Below are 20743 nucleotides of genomic sequence, written 5' to 3' on the forward strand. Positions count from 1 at the left end.
GAATCCGTCATGCCGGACCTGGGCGGCTTGCACAGAAACCTTCCCCCCAGATTTCCCTAGGCAGCCCAGGGAACCCGCAGATGTGCCATGACACCCCACAAACTGGCTTCAAAGGAGGAGACAGCAAAGGAGGGGGCCCCCATCTTCAGGGGGAGCCAAGTATCTGTTTAATACGAGGGGACAGGCTGGTAGGAAGGTGAAAAATGAACACTGGTTAAAAGTGTTCTCCGGGACAACCTCTGAGGTGGCAGATGCTGAAGGCGTGGGGCTCACTCCAGATCCGGGAGTGAATCATCTCGTCCCGAGCGGCCCTTGTGGGTGAAGGTTGGCCCTGGAGTTTCCCCGACACGTCCAGGTGCTGAGGACACGCGGACTCGGGGAAAGTGGCTCCTTTGGGACCACGGCGCCCCACGCAGCCCCCACTCGGCGCCCCACGCAGCCCCCACTCGGCGTGTGTGGCCAGGTCGCCCTTGAAACATGGCCCGCTCACGTGGAGATATGTAACTCAGATGCCCACCGAATATAAGAAACTTAATACAAAGAAAGGGATGCAAAGTATCTCAATTTTCATACTGGTTACATGTGGAAATAATAATGTTTTGAATATATTGAGTTAAATAAAATAAAATTACTTTTTATAAGGTGGCTATTAGTATATTTAAAGTTTCATATGTGTTCACTTTTTTTTTTGCATAGTGCTAGGATAGGTATAATGCTTAGGAAAGTTCTTGTCTAAACAAATGCCTTTTTAAATTAATAAAGAAATGCAAGTTAGAAGAGTAGAAAGGAATGGCAGGAAGCATCTTAAGCAAAACTGGTGGTGATAACTTGTAGGTAAATTACCTGTACTGCATTTTATTACAGACACATTTATTTGTGTATCCAAATATTATTTAGCACCTATTAAGTATCGGGCACTATATTAGGTGCAGGGAGTCAGTGTTAAGTGCACATCGTCATAGAGTTTAGGGTCCTGGGTAAGACAGGAATTGAACATATAAGTGAATATGGAGATAATTACAGTGAAGAAAGATGGTGATAATACAGGAAATGATCCTTCAGTCAAGATCTGGGGATGGTGTTAACTAGGCAAGGAGCGGGAACAGTCTGAGCAAAGATCTTGTGGCAGGAGGGCGCTTGAACATTCCAGGAATCAGGGGCCAAGGTTTAGAGTACAGAGAACAAGAGGAAGGAGTGTATACAGAGGCCATGCCTAGCAGGATCTTTAATGTCAGTGGGAAGCTATTGGCTTGAAGCAGGGAAGGGACGTAATCTGCATTTTAAAAGATTATTTAAAAAATACCTATTGGCTACCCGTGCTGTGCCAGGCACCAAGTTCCTCAGGACAATATGCGCATGCCTGCCAGAAATGGACTGTTCGGTGGTTGTGTTCCCACTTTGGACCTGAAGAACATTCAAGTTGTGAAGTCCGTTTAATGGACAGAATGTCCAGAGGGATGTCTTGAAATTCACGTGGCCTGAAAGGAGAAATGGCCTTTGGTAGTAATTCATGGCCAAAGACTAATTGGCCAGGTAGTCTCTAGGACATGGGAAGAATAAGATTGGAGAACTGGTGATAAGGCATACTTGGAAAGGGATATTCTGGACCGTGCAGAATAAATCTGGGGAACAACATAGATGACAGGAACCCCTGTGTGGATGAAACTTAGCCTCTTTTCTCAGGCTCAGTGGAATTATGGGAAAAAAGGCAATGATAGAGAGGATTGAGCTGTGCTTGGGATCACCAAGCCATTGCTGAATGTTGAGGTTGCCAGCAGCAGTGACCAATCCTCAGCTGGTGATACACCCCATGCTCCAGGAGGATCAGCCAACCACCTGGAGGCAAGTTGATTCCATTGGCCCTTCCCAGTTGTTGAGGGAATAGTTATTTGTCCTCTCTGAAACACATTTACTGTAGATTTAGGTTTGCTTTCCCTGCTTGCTGTGCTTCTGTCAGCACCACCATCTGGGGACTTACAGAATGCTTCCTAGCCTGTTGTTGTGTCTGACACCATAATGCTTCTGACCAGGAAACTCTGTAATGAAAGAAGCAGTACAGTGGGCTCATATCCATAGAATTCATTGGTCTGATTGTATATTCTGTCTCCAAGAAGCACCCGGTCTTATTGAAGCCTTAGTATGGTCCCTTCTGGGAGGTAACCCTATTCGATGTGACTTCTAGGATGCAGTGTATGCTTTGAACTAGTGTCCAATATTTGGCGCTCTTTCTTCCTGTTCCTATATTGCTCTTTAACCACCTCAAAACTTAGTGGTTTAAAAACAACTACAAAATGTACTTTGCTTGCAAATCTGTAATTTGTACAGGGCTCAGTGGGGACAGTTTAGCTGTGTTCTACTTTTCCCATGATTCAGTTGGGGCAGCTGAAAATTGGGGGGCTGACACCATCTAATGGACCACTCACTCCTTCACTGTCTGGTGACTGATGCTGAATCTGTACCACGACACCTGCTCATGGCCTTTCCAGATGCTGGTAGGTTCCTTACAACATAGTAGCTGGGCTCCTAGGGCAGGCATCCCAAAAAAGAGAAGTTCGGGTGGACACTAATTAATGCCTTTTCTAAACTACCAGTGGAAGTTCTGCTGCATCACTTCAAACTACATTTAGTTTATTAGGACTTACTAAAGGTAGTTATATCTAAGCAGACTCCTTTTTAATGGTAGGAGTGTCAAAAGAACTTGTGGATATGTTTTTAAAACCACCACAGTTCCATAAGCAAAATTTGATGGATTTAGGAACAAAGAAATAACTAGTGACCCCCCACTTACAGGTTGTTTTTGTTTTTGTTTTTAAACTGCCATTCTTTGAGATTCTGGGCCTCCCCAGATTAGAGGTTAATTTCAATGAAGAAAGATAGTTATAAGACAGGAAATGTTCCTTGAGTCAAGATCTGGGGAGTTAACTAGGTAAGGAGAGGGAACAGTCTCATGGCAGGAGGGAATGTGGAACATTTATATTCTAAAGAAAGGAATTCTTCAAACAAAGGCTGAACAGTGGTTCCATTGATTTGGAGCTGAGTCTGCTATTTATTTTGTATGTCTTGTGTCACTGGATAGTCAAGAGAAGGAGAAGAACAAGGTTATGGTATTGGTGGGAGTGATTAACCCTGATAACCAAGCAGAAATAGGTTTGCTGGTATACATAAACCCAGATTCCTTAGAAATCGGACACTCAGATTCCTTAGAAATAAAGGTGTTAGTTGAAAGTAAAGGAAACAGAATGGCTGGTAAAGCAAGGAAGTCATAATGGAGGTAAAATCCTCATGATCAGGGAAAGAAATGAGAGCTTCATCTCTATTTGTATTTCCTTTATTAACGGACTAGAGGCCTGATGCATGAAACTGATGCAAGGGGCTCGGCCCTCGCAGTTGCGGCGGCTTGCCTTGGCCCTCGCGGCCCCGGCTTCGTTCAGAAGGTCTTTTTGGCTGTCCGGTCTAATTAGCATATTATTATTGCTTTTATTATTATAGATCATGTATACTTTTATATGTTTTAACTTTTATTTTCTTTCTTTACCTTTTACTTCACCATTGTCTGTAGGGCGCGCTATTATTGGTAAATTTTGTTATTTAGTCCCTAAGTTACAGAGGAATGGATATCACCACCTTGAGATTCTAAACTTAGAAATGGATGGATGGATGTGGTAACTGATGAAACATTGGATCGACTTCCTCAGAGGGTGACAGAGTGAGTACACCTTTGATTGTATGAAGGATAGCTGCAATATTCTAAGTGACAACTTTTTTTTTGGACATAATAAACATTGAAAGTGGTGGTTATATTGGTGTTGGGCAGCTAAAAGAATGACTTCTTTGACATTTTTGTGGTTTTATTTACTGCTGTTCATCATTTGAATTCTCTTTCTGTGTTGGAGGAGTTCCCCACTATGTATCTTGGTGGTGGTGAGCACTGCTTACGGAAAATGAAAAAGACAGTTACTCACTTCTTTTTTTCTAGCCTTCTTACAGCAAGAATGTGTCCATGTGACCTCAGCTTGATTCATCAAATGACATCTCAACTGTAACTTTTTGAGAAACTCTGAGTCAGCACCATTCAGCCAAACTGATCCTACATTCCTGATCTGCAGGAAGTGTATGAGATAATAGATGTTTACTGTTGGAAGTGTCCTGATGGTAGGGTAATTTCTTATGCCGCAATAGATAACTAATACATCCTTCCTTCTCCACAAGGAGGGGAAATGTCAGAGTACCTTCACAACTCTACAGAGATATTTCCACCACCAGCCTCATCAATCTCCATTTAATTCTTTGTCTTCTCCTCTGTAACTGCCAGGAGGCTTATCCTGTTAGAATTCCTCTTGGCGTTTCCTGCATAGAAAGATTGGCATCTCTATTCAAAATGTAAGAAGGCTTGACACCTATTATATTGTTCTCAGATTTGTAGAACTCTGCTTAACGACAACATGAAAACTTTTGACATTCTGACAAAAAAAATGCACACCCATGTTAAATAAAAATGCAGTAAAATTTAAAAGTAAATATGAAGCAAGACCGGCATGGCTCAGTGGTCGAGCATCCATCTGTGAACCAGAGGTCATGGATTGATTTCCGGTCAGGGCACATGCCTGGGTTTGGGCTCCATCCCTGGTGTGTGGCAGTAGGCAGCTGATCATTGATTCTCTCATTGATGTCTCTCTCTCTCTGTCTCTCCCCCTCCCTCCCTCCTCCTCCTTCCCCTCCCCCTCCCCTTCCTCTCTGAAATCAATAAAAATGTATTTTTGAAAAATAAAAGCAAATATGAATTCTAGAAGGCTTCTGTTTCCAAATAAACCAGGCTTGTTCTTGTTAAATCTTGCTCTGGAGGTTGGTCCTTCCCTCTGCCAGTTACTTGAGCAAATAATTAACTTAGGTTTCTTTATCTGTAAAGTGGAATAAAAGCATTACCTATCTCAAGGTAAATGAAACAATCTTAGCACAGTACTTAGATGTGGGAAATCATCAATATATTTTAGGTATTATTTTTAATCATCACCTGGTTCAGGAAACATTACTAGTGTTATAATTTCCTAGAGTAGGTTGTCTCATAAATTTTATGTAATATAGGCTTCATCACTTTTTAAAGTTTTCAAACCAGCTTGAAATGTCTTATCTTTGGTTCTTGCCTTCTCCCTTTTTCTCAATAGCCTGGAGAAAGACTTGTGATCAGGCCTTTTTACAGATTGCCCTCATGCTTTAAATACATGTTTTCTGGCTCCACAATCAATCTGCTTAGTGAGCAAAGGGAAGGTAACCAGGTATGGCCTTGCAGACTTGCTATCACCAGAGTGGGGGTGAGCATGAATGCTTTAGTGTTCTTTTGTTTTAATTATTTAGAGAAATTAATAGGTTTTAAAAATGTGTTTAAAAACACAAAATCATGTAGAGGCTTGGTGTGTAACTACTACTGTCTGCTAGTGATTAATGCATTCAATTGGATACTTTATTTTTTATTTATTTACTAGAGGCCTGGTGCACAAATTCGTGCATGGATGGGGTCCCTTGGCCTGGCCAGCGATCAGTAGGGGCTGATCAAGGCGGCTGGCCAAGGCGGGGGAGGCGGGGCGAGGAGGGGGAGGGACCACGGGAGTTGGCCATCCGCAGGAGGTTGGCTGTGGGAGCGCACTGAACACCAGGGGGCAGCTCCTGCGTTGAGTGTCTGTCCCCTGGTGGTCAGTGTGTCATCATAGTGACTGGTTGACCAGGCATTCGGTCAACCAGTCATAACAGTCACTTAGGCTTTTACATATAGAGATTTTTAAAAAACATATTTTTTATTGATTTTAGAGAGGAAGGGAGATAGAAATAGAAACATCAATGATGAGGGAGAATCATTGATTGGCTGCCTCCTGCATGTCTCCCACTTCGGATCATGCCCACAACCTGGGCATGTGCCCTGACCTGGAATTGAACCATGACTTTCTGGTTCATAGGTCGATGCTCAACCACTGAGCAACACCAGCTGGACTCAATTGGATACTTTAAAGATTAATTTTAGCCCTGGCCAGGTAGCTCAGTTGGTTAAAGCATTGTCCTGATACACTAAGGTTGCGGGTTCAATCTCTGGTCAGGGCATATACAAGATTCAACGAATGCATGTATAAGTAAGTGGAACAACAAATTGATGTTTCTCTCTTTCTCAAAAAAAAATAAGTAAAATATTTTTAAAAAGATCAACTTTAAAAAGAATAGAAACTTAATGCAGAAGTGCTAAATAAATAAACTTCTTAGTGCAAGCTGGTCATGATATCAATCAGATTTGTGGAGAAATTGAGAAGGTGCATAATCTATACTAATAAAAGGGTGATATGCTAATTAGACTGGGAGACCTTCCAGAAGACCTTCCGGACATTCTTCTGTATAAAGCCTTGGTGGTGGGGCCGAGGTAGAGGTGGTTAGAGGCCAAGAGGGGAGGGCAGTTGTGGGTAATCAGGCTGGTTGGGGGCAGGGCTGTTGGGAGTAAGCAGACCAGCAGGGGGGTCATTTGGGGTCAGTTGAAGGTGATCAGGACAGTGGCGGGGGGGGGGCAGTTGGGGGTGATCAGACTGGTGGGGGGGCATTTGGGGGCAAGCAGGCCAGAGCCAGGGGGCAGTTGGGGGTGAGCAGGCGGGCAGGCAGAGTGTTTAGGAGCAATCAGGCAGGCAGGCAGGCAGGTGAGCGGTTAGGAGCCAGCAATCCCGGATTGCGAGAGGGATGTCCGACTGCCGGTTTAGGCCCGATCCTTGTAAACCGGCAGTAGGACATCCTTTGAGGGGTCCCAGATTGGAGAGAGTGCAGGCTGGGCTGAGGAACACCCCCCTCCCCCGTGCATGAATTTTGTGCACTGAGCCACTAGTTTCCTTATAACTAATGGTTCTCTAAGGTTCTTTAGGGTTTCCTTATAACTCTTTAATACAGTCTTAGAAGGCATGGTATTAAATGGCTCATCATTCCACAGTGCATTTAGTTTTTAACACACTGGGAAAAAATAGCCGTTCATTCTTTTATCTCTTTCTGTATATATTTTTACATGTCTATATTTTTTACAGTATTAGAAATACAAACCAGTCTCTTTTCCATTCCAAAAATGTTTCAACTTTTGTCTAATTTATCCACTGGAGGGCAGTAGAGAACCATTCAGGCCATCCTTGATTTGGGACCTTCTCTAGGCTCTAATCTGACAAGTCAGACCTTAAAATTTAATACATATTTCTTGCTGATAAAATGCCACAACCAAAGTACCTTTTTAAGAAATCTATTTGACCCCCTAAAATCACAAATGTAATTTTTTGTTGTGGGACTTTTATACAGGAGCTGAACTGAGTGAGGCTTCCTAAAATGCCAGGCCACAGAAGTACAGTGGGTGGGAATATTATCCCACAAACTGATATGTAAAGACTAGAGACCTGGTGCATGAAATTCATGCATGGGAGGTGGGGGGTCCCTCAGGCTGGCCTGTGCCCTCTTGCAGTCCGGCACCCCTTGGGGGATGTCTGCTTGCCTCCTTAGCACTTCTGTGGAGGTGGGAGAGGCTCCCGCCACTGCCGCTGCACTCGCCAGCCATGAGCCTGGCTTCTGGCTGAGCGGCGCTCCCCCTGTGGGAGTGCACTGGTCACCAGTGCACATCATAGCAATCGGTCCTTCTGCTGGTAGTTCTGCTGTTGGGTCAATTTGCATATTAGGGTTTTATTATATAGGGTGTCATATTAGATTGTTAAAATTAATTATAATTTGAGCTCACAGCCAACCAAAATGATGGAAAAGTAAACCTCAGTCATTGTTAAGGCTCTCTGGCTACTGTAACCCACTCTAAGGTTACTCATCAATCCCAGGGGTCATATACTGGAGGCACCAACAATCCTCAGGCTACACTGGTTACGGCTGAGATGCCCAGTGTCCTTTGAAAGTGAACAGGCCTCTGGGACTGGGCTTTTTGTGTAACAGCTAGAAATCCCAGTGTCCAGGCCCGACCTCCCTAAGATCACCTGCCATCATTGACCAGGTTCTATCACCAACCTGGATGCTTTCAACAGTAGTCACAGTCCTTCACCTTGCAGAACCCCTCCTGCTTTTACTGACTTCTTCTCTGACCTACAAAGAGAATTCACTTGTCCCCTGCACACCGTTTCCCACCCAGATTCACAGCTCAACTTCTTCAGGGAGCATGGGCTTCCACTAAAGGCTAGACCAGGGGTAGTCTTTAAGAGCTTCTGCTTAAGGCCCAGTAATACAAAGCACTTCTGAGATCAGCAACACGACGGACCGGCAATCACCAGCACAAGGTTGGGAAGGAAGGAAAAGTACAGCAAAAACAAAATACACTCCAGTGTTTTGACCAATTATCCTCTGCAGAAGCTGGAACTGAAGACAATTTTCCCCTAGTAATCGCCCTACAAAAACCACAGGCATTCTTTATGCCTCTAAACACCTTCAAAGTGCATTCAAAATTAGGGTTGTGAGTCTGTAAATCTTCCTTTGCTAATTTGTTGTACATGAATGCCTGCAGAAGCTTTTGAATGGTAGATGCTGTGGGAGGGGCAGTTTCCATGGTGACTGTTCAATGCACCCTTTTTCTTGCACTCCTGTTAGATCTTCATTGCTGATCTGCTGTGAATTAGAAGGTAACAGCTCAATCACATCTGGAGGGCAGGAAGAGATGTGAGAGAGGCAGCCTTTCTCCACACAGCCACATCCTGAACCCACTGAGTTGTACTATGCTTGCCTTGTGTCATTTCTTCATGGTTGCCCTGACCCCTCTGTAGAAAAACGTATTTGCGACACACGACAAAGAGCCAATTTCCTTAGTATAGAAGGAGAGCTTCTAAGTGACTATGAACAATACCATAGCACAATAGGAAAACAAAATAGGCAAAGGATATAAACAGACAGCTTACATACAGGAAAAGAAAATGGCTTACATTGTCTGAAAATAAACTTAATTTCATTCATAATAAAGGAAACACTTAAATTAGATTTCATTTTCCATCTACCAGGTTGAAAAAGATCTAAAAGTTTGATAATGTACAGTGTTCAGAGAAGGTGGAAAACCCATGATTTTATACAGTCTTAGTGGGAGGGTAAATCAGTATAATCTTTCTGGAGAGTAGAATTAGCAGTTCCTCTTTTATAAATTCATCCTACAAGTGTAACTACATTTGACTTAAAAATACAAGTAGAGGAATATTTATTGAGCCATTCTTGAATCAAATCATTGGTACAGGTCAGTTATTGATACTTCTAGACAGTTATTCACACAGGGCAATGAGAGGCAAAAATAAAATTGAGTTTTCCTCACATCCAGTGAATTGTATGCTCAGCCTGTTTGCTAAATGAGTATTGTTAAAGAATCATTCTAAAAAAAGAGAAAAAAGGCGCAACAGGTGTGGCTGAGTGGTTGAGTGTCAACCTATGAACCGGGAGGTCACAGTTTGATTCCAGATCAGGGCACATATCTGGGTTGTGGGAAGGCTCCATCCCCAGTGTGGGACGTGCAGGAGGTAGCCAATCAATGATTCTCTCGTTGATGTTTCTGTCTCTCTCCCTCTCCCTCTTCCTTCCTCTCTGAAATCAATAAAAATATATTTTAAAAATAAAAAATAAAAAGCAAAATCATGACTTTCGCGCAGGTATAAAATGGACATTAGTTGAAGATTTCATTTTGCTTCCAATGAAGGAACTAGGCCGATGTCATGGTTAGTTCAAAGGAGAAGTCAAGGAAGCACAAATCACATGGAGTAAAGGAATGTTACAGCGAATGCTTGGATGGGGGCAAAACTTTTTCCACGAGTGGGTAAGGATATCTCTCCATCTGACAGAATCGATTTGCATGTAAATTGATAGGAATTATTCTGCATTGTTATCAGTTATGGGTAATTTGCAGAATTATAAAATAGCTCATAGAAAAAGGATCAGTAATGATGCAGGCTCTGCTACTGTACAATTTTCCATTGATTGAAGCAATTTTCTGTATAAGATTGAAATGATAAATGCAAGGATCTAACAGAGTATAAAATACTGGGGTCCCAAAGATATATAAAAAAGGACATTCAAGTATATGTACGTATGTACATGCATATGTCCACATACACATTGACTGTTCCTCAGTGGAGACAGAAGAAATTGGTAGTTGTGGCTGACACTGGGGAGAGGAATCTGAGACAAAAGGGGGACCTATTTTTTACTGTATACCTTTATATATTCCTTGATTTTTTCTTTGCTTTTGCCAAGGGCATATATCAGTTTTTAAAGAAAAAAGGCAATCTTTCATAAACCTTAGTGTGACAAATGGTAAATAATGAAATATGTAAATCAAGCATTGAAGAAAATACAAGGAGAAATAGATGGAAATGTAGTAGTCATGGCAAACCTCTTTCTGGTTTTGACGATTGAGCAGACAAAAAGTAGGACTATGAAAAGCAGTTTATAACAGTCTGCATATTAAAAGCTATTTGGGAGCTCCTTTAGAAAACCATTTTTATTTCAAACACATGCAAAATAGACTATTCTGATGAACTCACATGACCCACCGTCCAACTTCAACACTCAACAATTCATGACCAACAAATTTCCCACCCACTTTCCCCCTTTTCATATTGAAGCAAATTCCAGAAACCGTATCATTTAATCTATAAATATTTCCTCTGGTGAATAGCTCTAAAAAATAAGAGCTGTCTTTAAAGACCATAACCACAATACCATAATCATTTTTAAAGTAAATTCATTAGTACAATAAAAGAAAAGAAATTCATTAGTACAATATCATTGTCATACCTAAAATGACAGTAATTCCTTAACTTCATCAAAGATTCAGTATTAAAATCTTCAACTGTTTCATAAATGTCATTTTAAAAAATCACTTTGTTTGAATTAGAATCTGAATAAGGACCACACACTCTGATTATCTCAAGTCTGTTATAATCTATTACCTGGGGGACCTTCTAGAAAATACTGTTGTCTAGGCTCCTTCTTGACAATGTTGAATTTTATCTGAGCCCTGTGTTCCTGGAAAACAGTGACAGTTAAGAAACACACACACACACACACACACACACACACACACACACACACACAGCCTTGTCTGTGTTCTGGAAAAGACACTGCAAAGAACCATCGTTGTCCATATGACTTAGGTGTAGGCCCCCTCATTTACCTATGACAAGGCCAGACACAGACCCTTGAAGTTCCCATTCTTGGCTTCATAAATAATTAGCTGAACTGCTTGTTCCAGTGAGCAATCAGGACAAAATGCTGGTTAACCAAACTTTGGTTAAGATCCTCTCCTTCTGCAGGTCCCTGAGTTTGGTCCCACTCTCAGCAAGAGCCAGTACACAGCTAACTCCTTAACCGCTCCTGAGAAAAGGCTGACCTCAGAGTTAAACATTCTCTGACCTGCTATCCCACCAGGTCACTCTAGTTTTTTCTAGTCTTGTTTACTCCTCTCTACTGTAAATGAAAAATTCTTTTTGCCTAACACTGGAGATGGTATGTATGGTCAGAGCTCCCTATGCAGTAGACCTCCTCCACCTATTGGAAGGTCCCGCCCACCCCTCCCCCCCCCCTTGCAGTAATCCTTTCCAAATAAAGTCTCTCATTAAATCTGGATTTAAAAAATATGGCAATTCCAAGAAATTTTGATGTTATTTTTCTCTAGTTTATGACAATATGAAATGAGATTTGAGAACTGCTGCTTAGAGGATGTGAACAGTACAATTGCTAGGATAATCTAATACATGCACGTCTGTGTTAGTCTGTGTTCCTCCAGAAAGCAAGTTCTGAGGCGAGTCTTGGTGTAAATGGTTTATTTAGGGGGTAGTCTCAGGAAGCACAAGAAAAAGCAGGGACAGGGAGACAGGAAGGAGGACAGCCACATCCAGGAGGCATACAGGAGTGGGCTTTCTGCTGTGGATATAACGAGCTCAGGTTCTCTGGGGAACATGGACAATTGCCCTTTAGATTTGATCTCTCAAGGTGACCGTCCTGTGGATCTAAGTTGGGTACCTTTTTTCAGCCACACAGTTGCTCACTGAATGTATGAAGTGGCCATGACATTAGGAATTTATGCCAGGCATAGTCATTTTGTCACTAAGATTGTTCTGGCTGTTGCCACTGTTTAGGGGACAATATGACAACAGCAAAGGCCAATGCTTAGCCCCTCCTATGACATGATTCCCTTGAGGGATAAGCCAGACACCTGGTGGTAAGTCAGTTATATTGGAGCCCTTCATGGCAGGCAGGTAGAAGCACAGAGTGACTCTGTGAGCGTTGAGGTATGGGTTGGAGGACGAGAATGAAGGGTGGGCCGAGCTGATCCTGTGCTTTATGCCTCGCCCTGTCCCTCCAATGATTGCCTGGGGCTTGCCCCCTGCAAGCTTCATTTTCCAGACCCCCATGTCAGCTGGCCTCTGGCAGGTTCAGCCAATGGGGGGCACTCCCAGGGGATTGGAGAAAAAGAAAGGAAGCCAGGGAACTTCCTTCTCCTTGCTTCCTCTCTGCCTCATTTCTGGCAGGGACCGTGTTTCCTCCATAGTCTAGTTATGGCACATACAGAGTTGGTGTATGTGAGTTTGTATGTGTGCTAAGCCTTCGAAGATGTCTCAGATATAGCGACTTTTGCGATATCTGCCAAGAAAAGGAGAATTGGAAGACACTGTTAATGATGCAGTCTATCAAAGGTGGTTTTCTCTAAGTGGTGACATTATTGAGAACTTTCTGTTATCTGGTTATTTTTTAAAAGAAAAGGATGCTCCCTCTCACCTCCATTAGTGCTCTTTGATGATCAGTGCAAATTGTCACCTGGTATTTATTTTCACGGGTCTCTAATTGCAGCTAATCAAGCATTTACCTTTGCATTAATAAGCTCTTACTGCAGATACATTTTTAGCCATCCTTAGTAAAGAAACATAATTGCAGTAGAAACCATAGAAATGAACATAAGCAAAAGTAAGAGATGAGGATCATCACTTATTACTTAAGCATACTTCCTTTTTCTAAGCCACATAGAGATCAGGAAGAGAAAACAGCATCTTAAATAGAATTTATGAAGCCGGGAAGCTGGTGGCAGGGAGCCCAAATAAAAACATCATGGCATTTGCATGTAAAGAAGCCATAGCCAGTATACTAATTTTATTCAACAAATAGAATTATGTATTATTTAATTTGTAAATCTCAAAGACCAAATATTTTTTTTCTAAAATGTTCTTATTTCTATTTTAAAGATAAAAAAGTTACCTTGTCTAGATCAGTCTGACCTGTTTTTGCTATTCAGAATAGTATTGGGAGAACATAAAATAATTTTCAGACTTAATTGTAATCTTGGTGACCATCAAGTGCAGCCCTCTTATTCAACAGGAAATTGAGACCAAGTGCTTTGTTAGACGAGTAAGTGGCAGACCTAGAACCACAAACCAACCTCTTGACTCTATCTTCTTTGTTTCTTATAAATATTAGTGATTCTCAAATGAACAGTGGTTTTTCTTCAAGCCACATGTATCCCTTCTCGGCAACCCTGCTTTATGATTCTTTTATGCCTCTTCCCCAGATTGAGAATTTTCCGCTTCTTAAATAAAAATTTGAAATCCCAAATGTACTGTGATTGTGGTCTCTGACTCAAAAGACTAAACTGCCCCCCCTCTCTTTTATGAAATAAAACTTTAAAAAATTGATTTTAGAGGGAGAGATAGAAATATTGATCAGTTAGCTGCCTCCTGCATGCTCCCTACTGGGGATCCCAAATCCAGGCATGTGCCCTGACCAAGAATTGAACTGGCAATCTCTCTGTGCATGGGAGGACACTCAACCAACTAAGCCAGACCTGCCAGGGCAATGTTTTCAAAGTTAAGGTCAAGCCCGCTAGTGTGGTGCAGTGGTTGAGGGTTGACCTATGAACCATGAGGTCACAGATTGATTCCTGGTCAGGGCACATGCCTGGGTTGTGGGCTCCATCCCCAGTAGGGGATGTGCAGGAGGCAGCCAATCAATGTTTCTCTCTCTTTGATGTTTCTCTCTCTCTCTCTCTGAAATCAATAAAAGAATATATTTTTTAAAAACTTAAAAAAATTGAGGTCAAGAAAAAAATACTAGAACTTCTCTTTGTATTATATTTTTTATTTTTTCAGTTTTTATCTTAAAATTATACATTATTAAAGTCAGATAGCTCTATAGGACTTCCTGGGAAACACCAGCCCCCTCTTCTCCATTTCCCCTCCCCAGAGGCTACCACTTCCACTTACTTTCACAGGCTTTTATGATTTATTTCATTCCATATCTCTAAATGACATGATTATATTTATCTTCTTTTTCAGAGTTAGTAATCATCTGTTGACTTCCTACTGCACAAGATGAGGATTTAGCAGTTTATTATAAAGCATGCAATTATAAAGAACAGCCAGGTGGAAAAGGTGCATAGGACAAGGTATGGGGGAAGGGGTGTGGAGCTCCCATGCCCTGTCCAGGTACACTACCTTCCTAGCACCTCCGGTCGGTGACAACCTGGAAGCTTTCTGAACTCTGTCCTTGGGCTTTTTGTGGAGGCTTCATTATGGAGTCGTGATTGCTTAAATCTTTGGCCTTTAGTGATGACTCCAGAGGTCAGAGGGTGGGGCCGAAAGTCCCAACCCTCTAATCACATGGTTGGTACTCCCTGTCAACCATCCCCCACCCTGAGACTATCTAGGGACTTACCAAAAATCACCCCATTAACATAAACTCAGGTGTGATTGGAAGTAGCTGGTTATAAATGGAAAAACCTTCCCAAGTCAGAAACTGCAACAACCCCCCTGCAGTTGGTTGTCATGTGGACAGTAAAATCAGAACCGAAGCTTAACCTCTGCAGATGGCAGTAGTCATGAAGCAAATATTTGTGGGGTATTGTTCTTTGTTTGTTTTTCAGTACTTTAGCTTTAGGTGTTGAACACAGCCTTAAGGCTTAAACACACAGGGTCTGGAAACCACAGCCTGGATGGACCTTTCGGTCCTCAGCCAGCATCACATAGGTTGCAGGTGACCACCTTTAGGAGGGATGGACCACTCACACTTCTCCCTGTTTAGTCCTTTTACCCAGAAACTGCAGTGCTAACTCCTGTTCGTGAGCACAAGGGAGCCTCATTATCAAAGTACTTACTATAGAAATACTCAAAATGAAGGTCACCCCAACCTGAAATTCTTATAAAGCTAGTCCCCCTTTCACACCTCCCTCTGGCTTAACACTGGCATCCATCTTCCCCCAACAATAGTGTCAGATGTTTCACTGTGATTACTATGCCAACCGGTTGCAAAGTAATTTGCCAATCTTGCAAAAGATGTGGGATTTTACTAAGGTAATGAAAGTGATGGTGGAGGACTGATTCAATAATTATTAGGAAATCTCCAAGAAATGAAGGTTTGGCAGAGTTTGGTCACAACTGAGAGAAAGAGAATCAGCATAGATGATGACATACTGGAGGCTTCAGGAAGGGATGATTAGAAATTCAAAACATTAGAAGGTCCTGGGGAAAAGAGATAAAGCCTTTGACTATTTTGCAAAATTTCCTTTCTTTACAACCTTTCTGTGAAGGTCAAATGAGAAGTGACAGGTGTCATATTATGCTATCTTACAAATTTTTTTTCCAGAAAAAAGCATTCCCAAAACATGTCTTGATTCACTGTTGTGATCTAAAAATGAGTTCACAGTTGCAGTTATAATAAAAATGTGGTTGCCAAGGCCGGTTTGGCTCAGTGGATGGAGCGTCGGCCTGCGGGCTGGGGGGTCCCGGGTTCGATTCCGGTTAGGGGCGTGTGCCTGGGTTGCGGGCACATCACCAGTGGGGGATGTGCGGGAGGCGGCTGATCGATATTTCTCTCTCATCGATGTTTCTGGCTCTCTGTCCCTCTTCCTTCCTCTCTGTGAGAAATCAATAAAATATATTTTAAAAAAATGTGGTTAAATATAAAAGAAATTCACTATCATAATTTTTAATTCTTTTAAAGATAAAGCCCCAGTTCACACTATTTACTATAAGCTCTTGCTTCCCATTTAAATAGATTCACTTAAAGTGACCTTTTCCCAGGACCAATTATCAAAAAGCTTTTTATTTTTTTTATTTTTTTATAAAGAACTCCTTAATTGTACTCTAGAAGAGCCTATAGGGCCCACTAGGCATGAAAGCATTTTGAACGTGCTGTGTTTTTCGTTAGCAGCGATGCAACCCTGGCTCCAGATCATTGGCCCAGCTCCTTCCCACAAAGAGGAGTGAGGTTTCCTCATGAGAGCTGCATCTGCTTGTCCCAGACTTGAATCATGGAAAGGCTGGGCTGGCTCACAAATACTGTTCTCTGAGCTTTGTGAGAAACCCAGCTGCTGATGTAACTGGCTGTTCTTCCTCTCCTTAGCACTGCAGCCACGTTTCTTAAAAAGCAATACATGTAAATAAAAGATGTATAAAGTGAACCAACTCTTAGGAAAGTGGGAAGTTCATAGTAATCACAGTGAAACTCCCTCATTTATGGGAGGAGGTTGTTAAAGCAAATAATTTCTCTTTCTTGAGAAGGGGATTATGAAAATCCTTCCCTCCCCATCCCTTTATAGACATTTAATGTATTTATTTTATAAATTGGGTGGCAAAGGTGGAAGCAGAAGATCAGCTATGAGACCATTGCAATAACTGAGGTGGGAATGGGTGGTCACTTACACCTAGGTGGAAGCAAAGGAAGTGTTAAGACTGATTGTCTTCGAAGGTAGACCCAACATTTACCTTGATGCATTGGATATGTGATATGAAAGAAAGAGGAGTAAGGGATGATTCTCCCAGGATGGAGTCCCAGGGCACTAACATGGGGAGAATAGGAGGACACAGAAATGAAGACTGAGTAGGAGCTGCCAAAGAGGTGGGAAGGGGAACTAGAAGAGTGTGGTGTGTATATGAAAAAAGGTGTATATGAAAGGAGAGAATGATCAACTGTGTCTTCTGCAGCTAAGTTATCAAAGATGTGGACTGGGAAATAGTCATTGGGTTTAATAACTTGGACATCACTGGTGACTTAACCTGAAAAGTTTTGTTACAGGGATGGAGGCAAAAGCCTCATTTGAATGGGTTTAGAGAAAACAGGAGGAAAGGAATGGGAGAAAGCAAGAATAGACACCTCTTTTGCTTCAAAGGGAAGTAAAGAATTGGGGCAGAAACTGGCAGGGGATGTGGAGTCAGAAGAAAGTTTTTCTATTTTGTTTTTTTAACATGAGTAAATGACAGCATGTTTGCAACCTGGTAGATAGAAATGATTCATTAAAGTGGAAAACATTTTTGTTGCAGAAGAAAAAAGGGAGAAATGATGAAATGGTGTTTCTAAAGCTACAAGAGGGGATGAGACATGTATGCATGTGAAGGGGCTGGCTCTAGACAGGACCATGGAGAGTCCATTCAAAGTAAAGAGGGGTGTATGGTTAGCTTTTGTGGCATAACAAACCATCCCAAAACTTAGTGGCTTAGCGGGATGATTGGTTCTTATGTGGGCTGTCTTGACTGATCTTTCCTGGGCTTGCTGTGGTCAGCTGGTGGATTGGCTGGAAGTTGGATGATCTCAGATCATCTGATTGGCACTCATGTGCCTTTCATCTATCTGGCAATTATCTGGCTGCCAACTGGGGTGCCTCTTCGTTTCCCACATGGCCTCTTGGCTGCTGAAGGCTAGCTTGAACTTGTTCACATGGTGGTCTCTGATTTCCAAGCTTAGCAAGGGAAGGCAAAACGTAATGTGCAAATATTTCTGAAGCCTTCATTTGCATCACATTTTCTAATGTCCTACAGGCCAAAGCAAGTCATAAGGCCAAGCTCATATTCAAGAGTTAGAGAAATAGATTCCACCTCCTAATGGGAGAAGCTGCATAATTACATTGCAATGGGACATGAGTTCTGGGAAGGGAAGAATTTGTGGCCATCTTTGCAACTTGCTATAGGACAGAAGGCAGTGACTATGAATGCAGATGCCAACAGGTGGGTAGATGTAACTGTGGGATTCTGGGGAAATTACCTTCTAAGGGCTTTAATTTTCTCAAAGGTAAGGCCTCATGTTGAAAGCCCATGCCAGGCTTATGTTGATTTATTCATTGATAATGAACAACAAAATTGCCAAGAGAACTAGGTCCATATGGAAGCTTCTAGAGTCCACCTTTAGGAAAAATGTCTCCTGGAAGCCACCTAACCATGAAGTCTGGGACTCCTACAAAGGGATTTAATTGGATAACTGATGGCTGATGTCATGGAGCTTGACAGCCGGATGCACCCGTTCTTGAAAAGGTCAGACTTTCCAAGTTGATTAAAATATCGTATCTGCTAGGCACCCCCTACTCTGGATAATGCTATATGGGTGCTGCTGCACTCTGCTCTTTGACTGTTTTCTCTGTGTATCAGCCCTTTATCCACCTGCTCTCCACTACATGTGCTGCCAACGAGGGTGCAACGGCTCCTGTTCTTCCTGCTGTGGTCCTGGAGGACATTTTGGCTTTTCAAACATATTTCATCCAAACATTTACCTGTTGAATCTTATAATTTAAGATTAATAGTGTTCTGAGAGGTGTTGACACTTGAGCTTTTCTTTCTTTGAATATATAGATTTTTTTTCAGACCTCTATGTCTTCTGGACTTAGAGTGTTTCCCTATAATTTTATGAAATCTCATTTAGTGACTAAAAGCTTCTATTGGCCTGGTTTTATGATCAATGCATGACTTGATTATTTTAGTGAAATTAATTCCTCTCCTGTTTAGTATAAAAGTATTTATTTGGATGCTAATAATTCTAGAGGGAGGAAAAGGAATCCAGGGTCAGCTTTATGGACTGAATGTTTGTCTCTCTACCTTCAAATTAGTGTGTTGAAGCCCTAACCACCACCACAATGATGGTATTAGGAGGTGGGAGGTAATTTGGTGAAACCCTCATGATGGTATTAGTCCCCTTATAAGAAAAGACCATAGAGCTTTCTCTCCCCATCACTACTGCCCCCACTTCTCCCTCTTCGGCAAGAAGGTGGCCGTCTGCAAAATAGGAAGTGGGCTCTCACCAGACACTGGAGGCTCTCACCAGCCTCTAGAATAGTAAGAAATGACCTTGATCTTAGATTTCCCAGCCTCTAGAACTGTAAGAAATAGATTGTTATTTAAGCTACTTAGTCTATGGTATTTGTTATAGCAGGCTGAACTGGTTAAAACAGTCAGCATAACTTTGAGACATGATTTGGCTGAGAAAGGTGAGACACAGTTTTGGTTCAGTGCCTTTAAGTGACATTTGAGATTCACTTTTGGTTGGGCTCCCTTTGCTGATTCTTGTAGTCTTGGTTCTGAATTCTTCAATGAGTAAGACTCATAGGAGTGTCCCATGTCTGGGGTCTGTTGCTCCTCACAAAGCCCTTTAGAAATATTTCTTCTGCTCTCATGGCCAGACAAGTGGATCCCCAAGCACTTGGGAGTTACATGACCCCAAACAAATACAGTCACAGTTTATCTAAGGCAGAAAAGTGCCTTGGGAGATGAATGTTTCTTTCCCCTTTTCATTGTAACCCTTTTCTGGGACCGAGTGGGCCAAGTGCAGCATAATCCCTGGTCCTGAGAATCAGTCAACTCTACCTGTCCTTAAAAGTCACGGGATTAGAGTCAGGTCCTACATGGGCTGTGTGATGCTTGGCAAGTCACCTAACCTATCTGTGCATTGGTTTCCTAATCTCTAAAACAGTGACTGCACCACTCTGGTGGGGTTGCTGTAAGGATTAAGTGAGATGAAAGGTGCGGAAGAGTTTTTACATGACACAGTGACTTTAAGGGTATTTTTACTATTTAAAATGAATCAGGTAGAGGGTAAAGGGATTTCCCCTTTTGTTGATACACAAGTTATTCATATAATATGCATGAGCAGGAGAAAGATGTAATGGGAAGTTGACTGTCAAGAGGGGAAGATAGATCAGCCAGAGATATGCAGATTGTCTGTAAAGACAGATAGCAGAAGTCATCAGTTATATTTAGCAAAACTATAAGCCTAGGGGAGAGCAGTGCCTGTCTACCAGTGTTTTGAGGCATAAAAGCACAGAGCACTCTTGAGGAGGATTGAGCGTTCAGCTGCGAGGAGGATTTGGCCTCAGCCAGTCCTGGATAGATTGAAATCCAAGTCTTTACTCTGTGACTTAACCATGACAGATCAATTTATCAGGCCTTCAGTGAAAAGCTTTACCCATAGAGGAGGTGTGGAATGCAAAGGATGTGTTGAACTTTGTTCTTGCACTCAAGGATCTTGGAACGAACAGAATTGTGAGACAACTGGGACTTATCTGCAGTCTAAACCACAGACTGCAGGTTCAGCTACTTACCAGGACCGAGCAGGGGATGTAGCCAAGGAAGCCCGCCACTTGTAAGAAAAGCAACAGCACAGAAGCAATATAAATGGCATTGACCTTAATGGGGCGTGGCAAAGGCAACGATGGAGGCAAGGAGTGTGTGTCCTGTCAAAAGGGGCAACCTCAACTCAGCTTCCAAGGTGCCTGGTAAGAATGCACACGTGGAATTGCCCACATCTTTCAGTTTGGTCAAAAGAACTAAGAAATCCAGGTGTTTATATGGAATTTCACAATTTTTGTAAGTTCTCAATTTTTAAAAATTGCAAGACATGGTTCTGTGGTTCTCTTTTTGTGATCGTTGCAAACACATGGTGGTGAGTGGAAAGCTGGGTAAGCTCAGAGAAGAGAAAAGAGAGGTAGGGGACCAGCCTGGCATCCTGAGCCTGAAGGATGGGCCCT

The 20743-nt window shown here is 42.2% G+C and overlaps 2 protein-coding genes across 2 annotated transcripts in view; one reads left to right on the forward strand and one right to left on the reverse strand.

The window, feature by feature from the left end:
• Positions 1-3217, reverse strand: part of WDR48 (WD repeat domain 48) — a 37438-nt gene extending 34221 nt beyond the window's left edge. The window contains exon 1 of the mRNA XM_015568407.1: positions 3213-3217. The gene's annotated coding sequence lies outside the window, so the exon portion shown is untranslated. The remainder of the gene's footprint in view (positions 1-3212) is intronic.
• Positions 3218-3568: 351 nt separating this feature from the next.
• SCN11A (sodium voltage-gated channel alpha subunit 11) overlaps positions 3569-20743 on the forward strand; it is a 105090-nt gene continuing 87915 nt past the window's right edge. Inside the window, exon 1 of the mRNA XM_006770556.2 lies at positions 3569-3706. Coding sequence (XP_006770619.1) covers positions 3654-3706 — 53 coding nt within the window. The 5' untranslated portion in view covers positions 3569-3653. The remainder of the gene's footprint in view (positions 3707-20743) is intronic.

This window comes from Myotis davidii, unplaced genomic scaffold, assembly GCF_000327345.1.
Source record: "Myotis davidii unplaced genomic scaffold, ASM32734v1 scaffold663, whole genome shotgun sequence".
Classification (NCBI taxonomy): Eukaryota; Metazoa; Chordata; class Mammalia; order Chiroptera; family Vespertilionidae; genus Myotis; species Myotis davidii.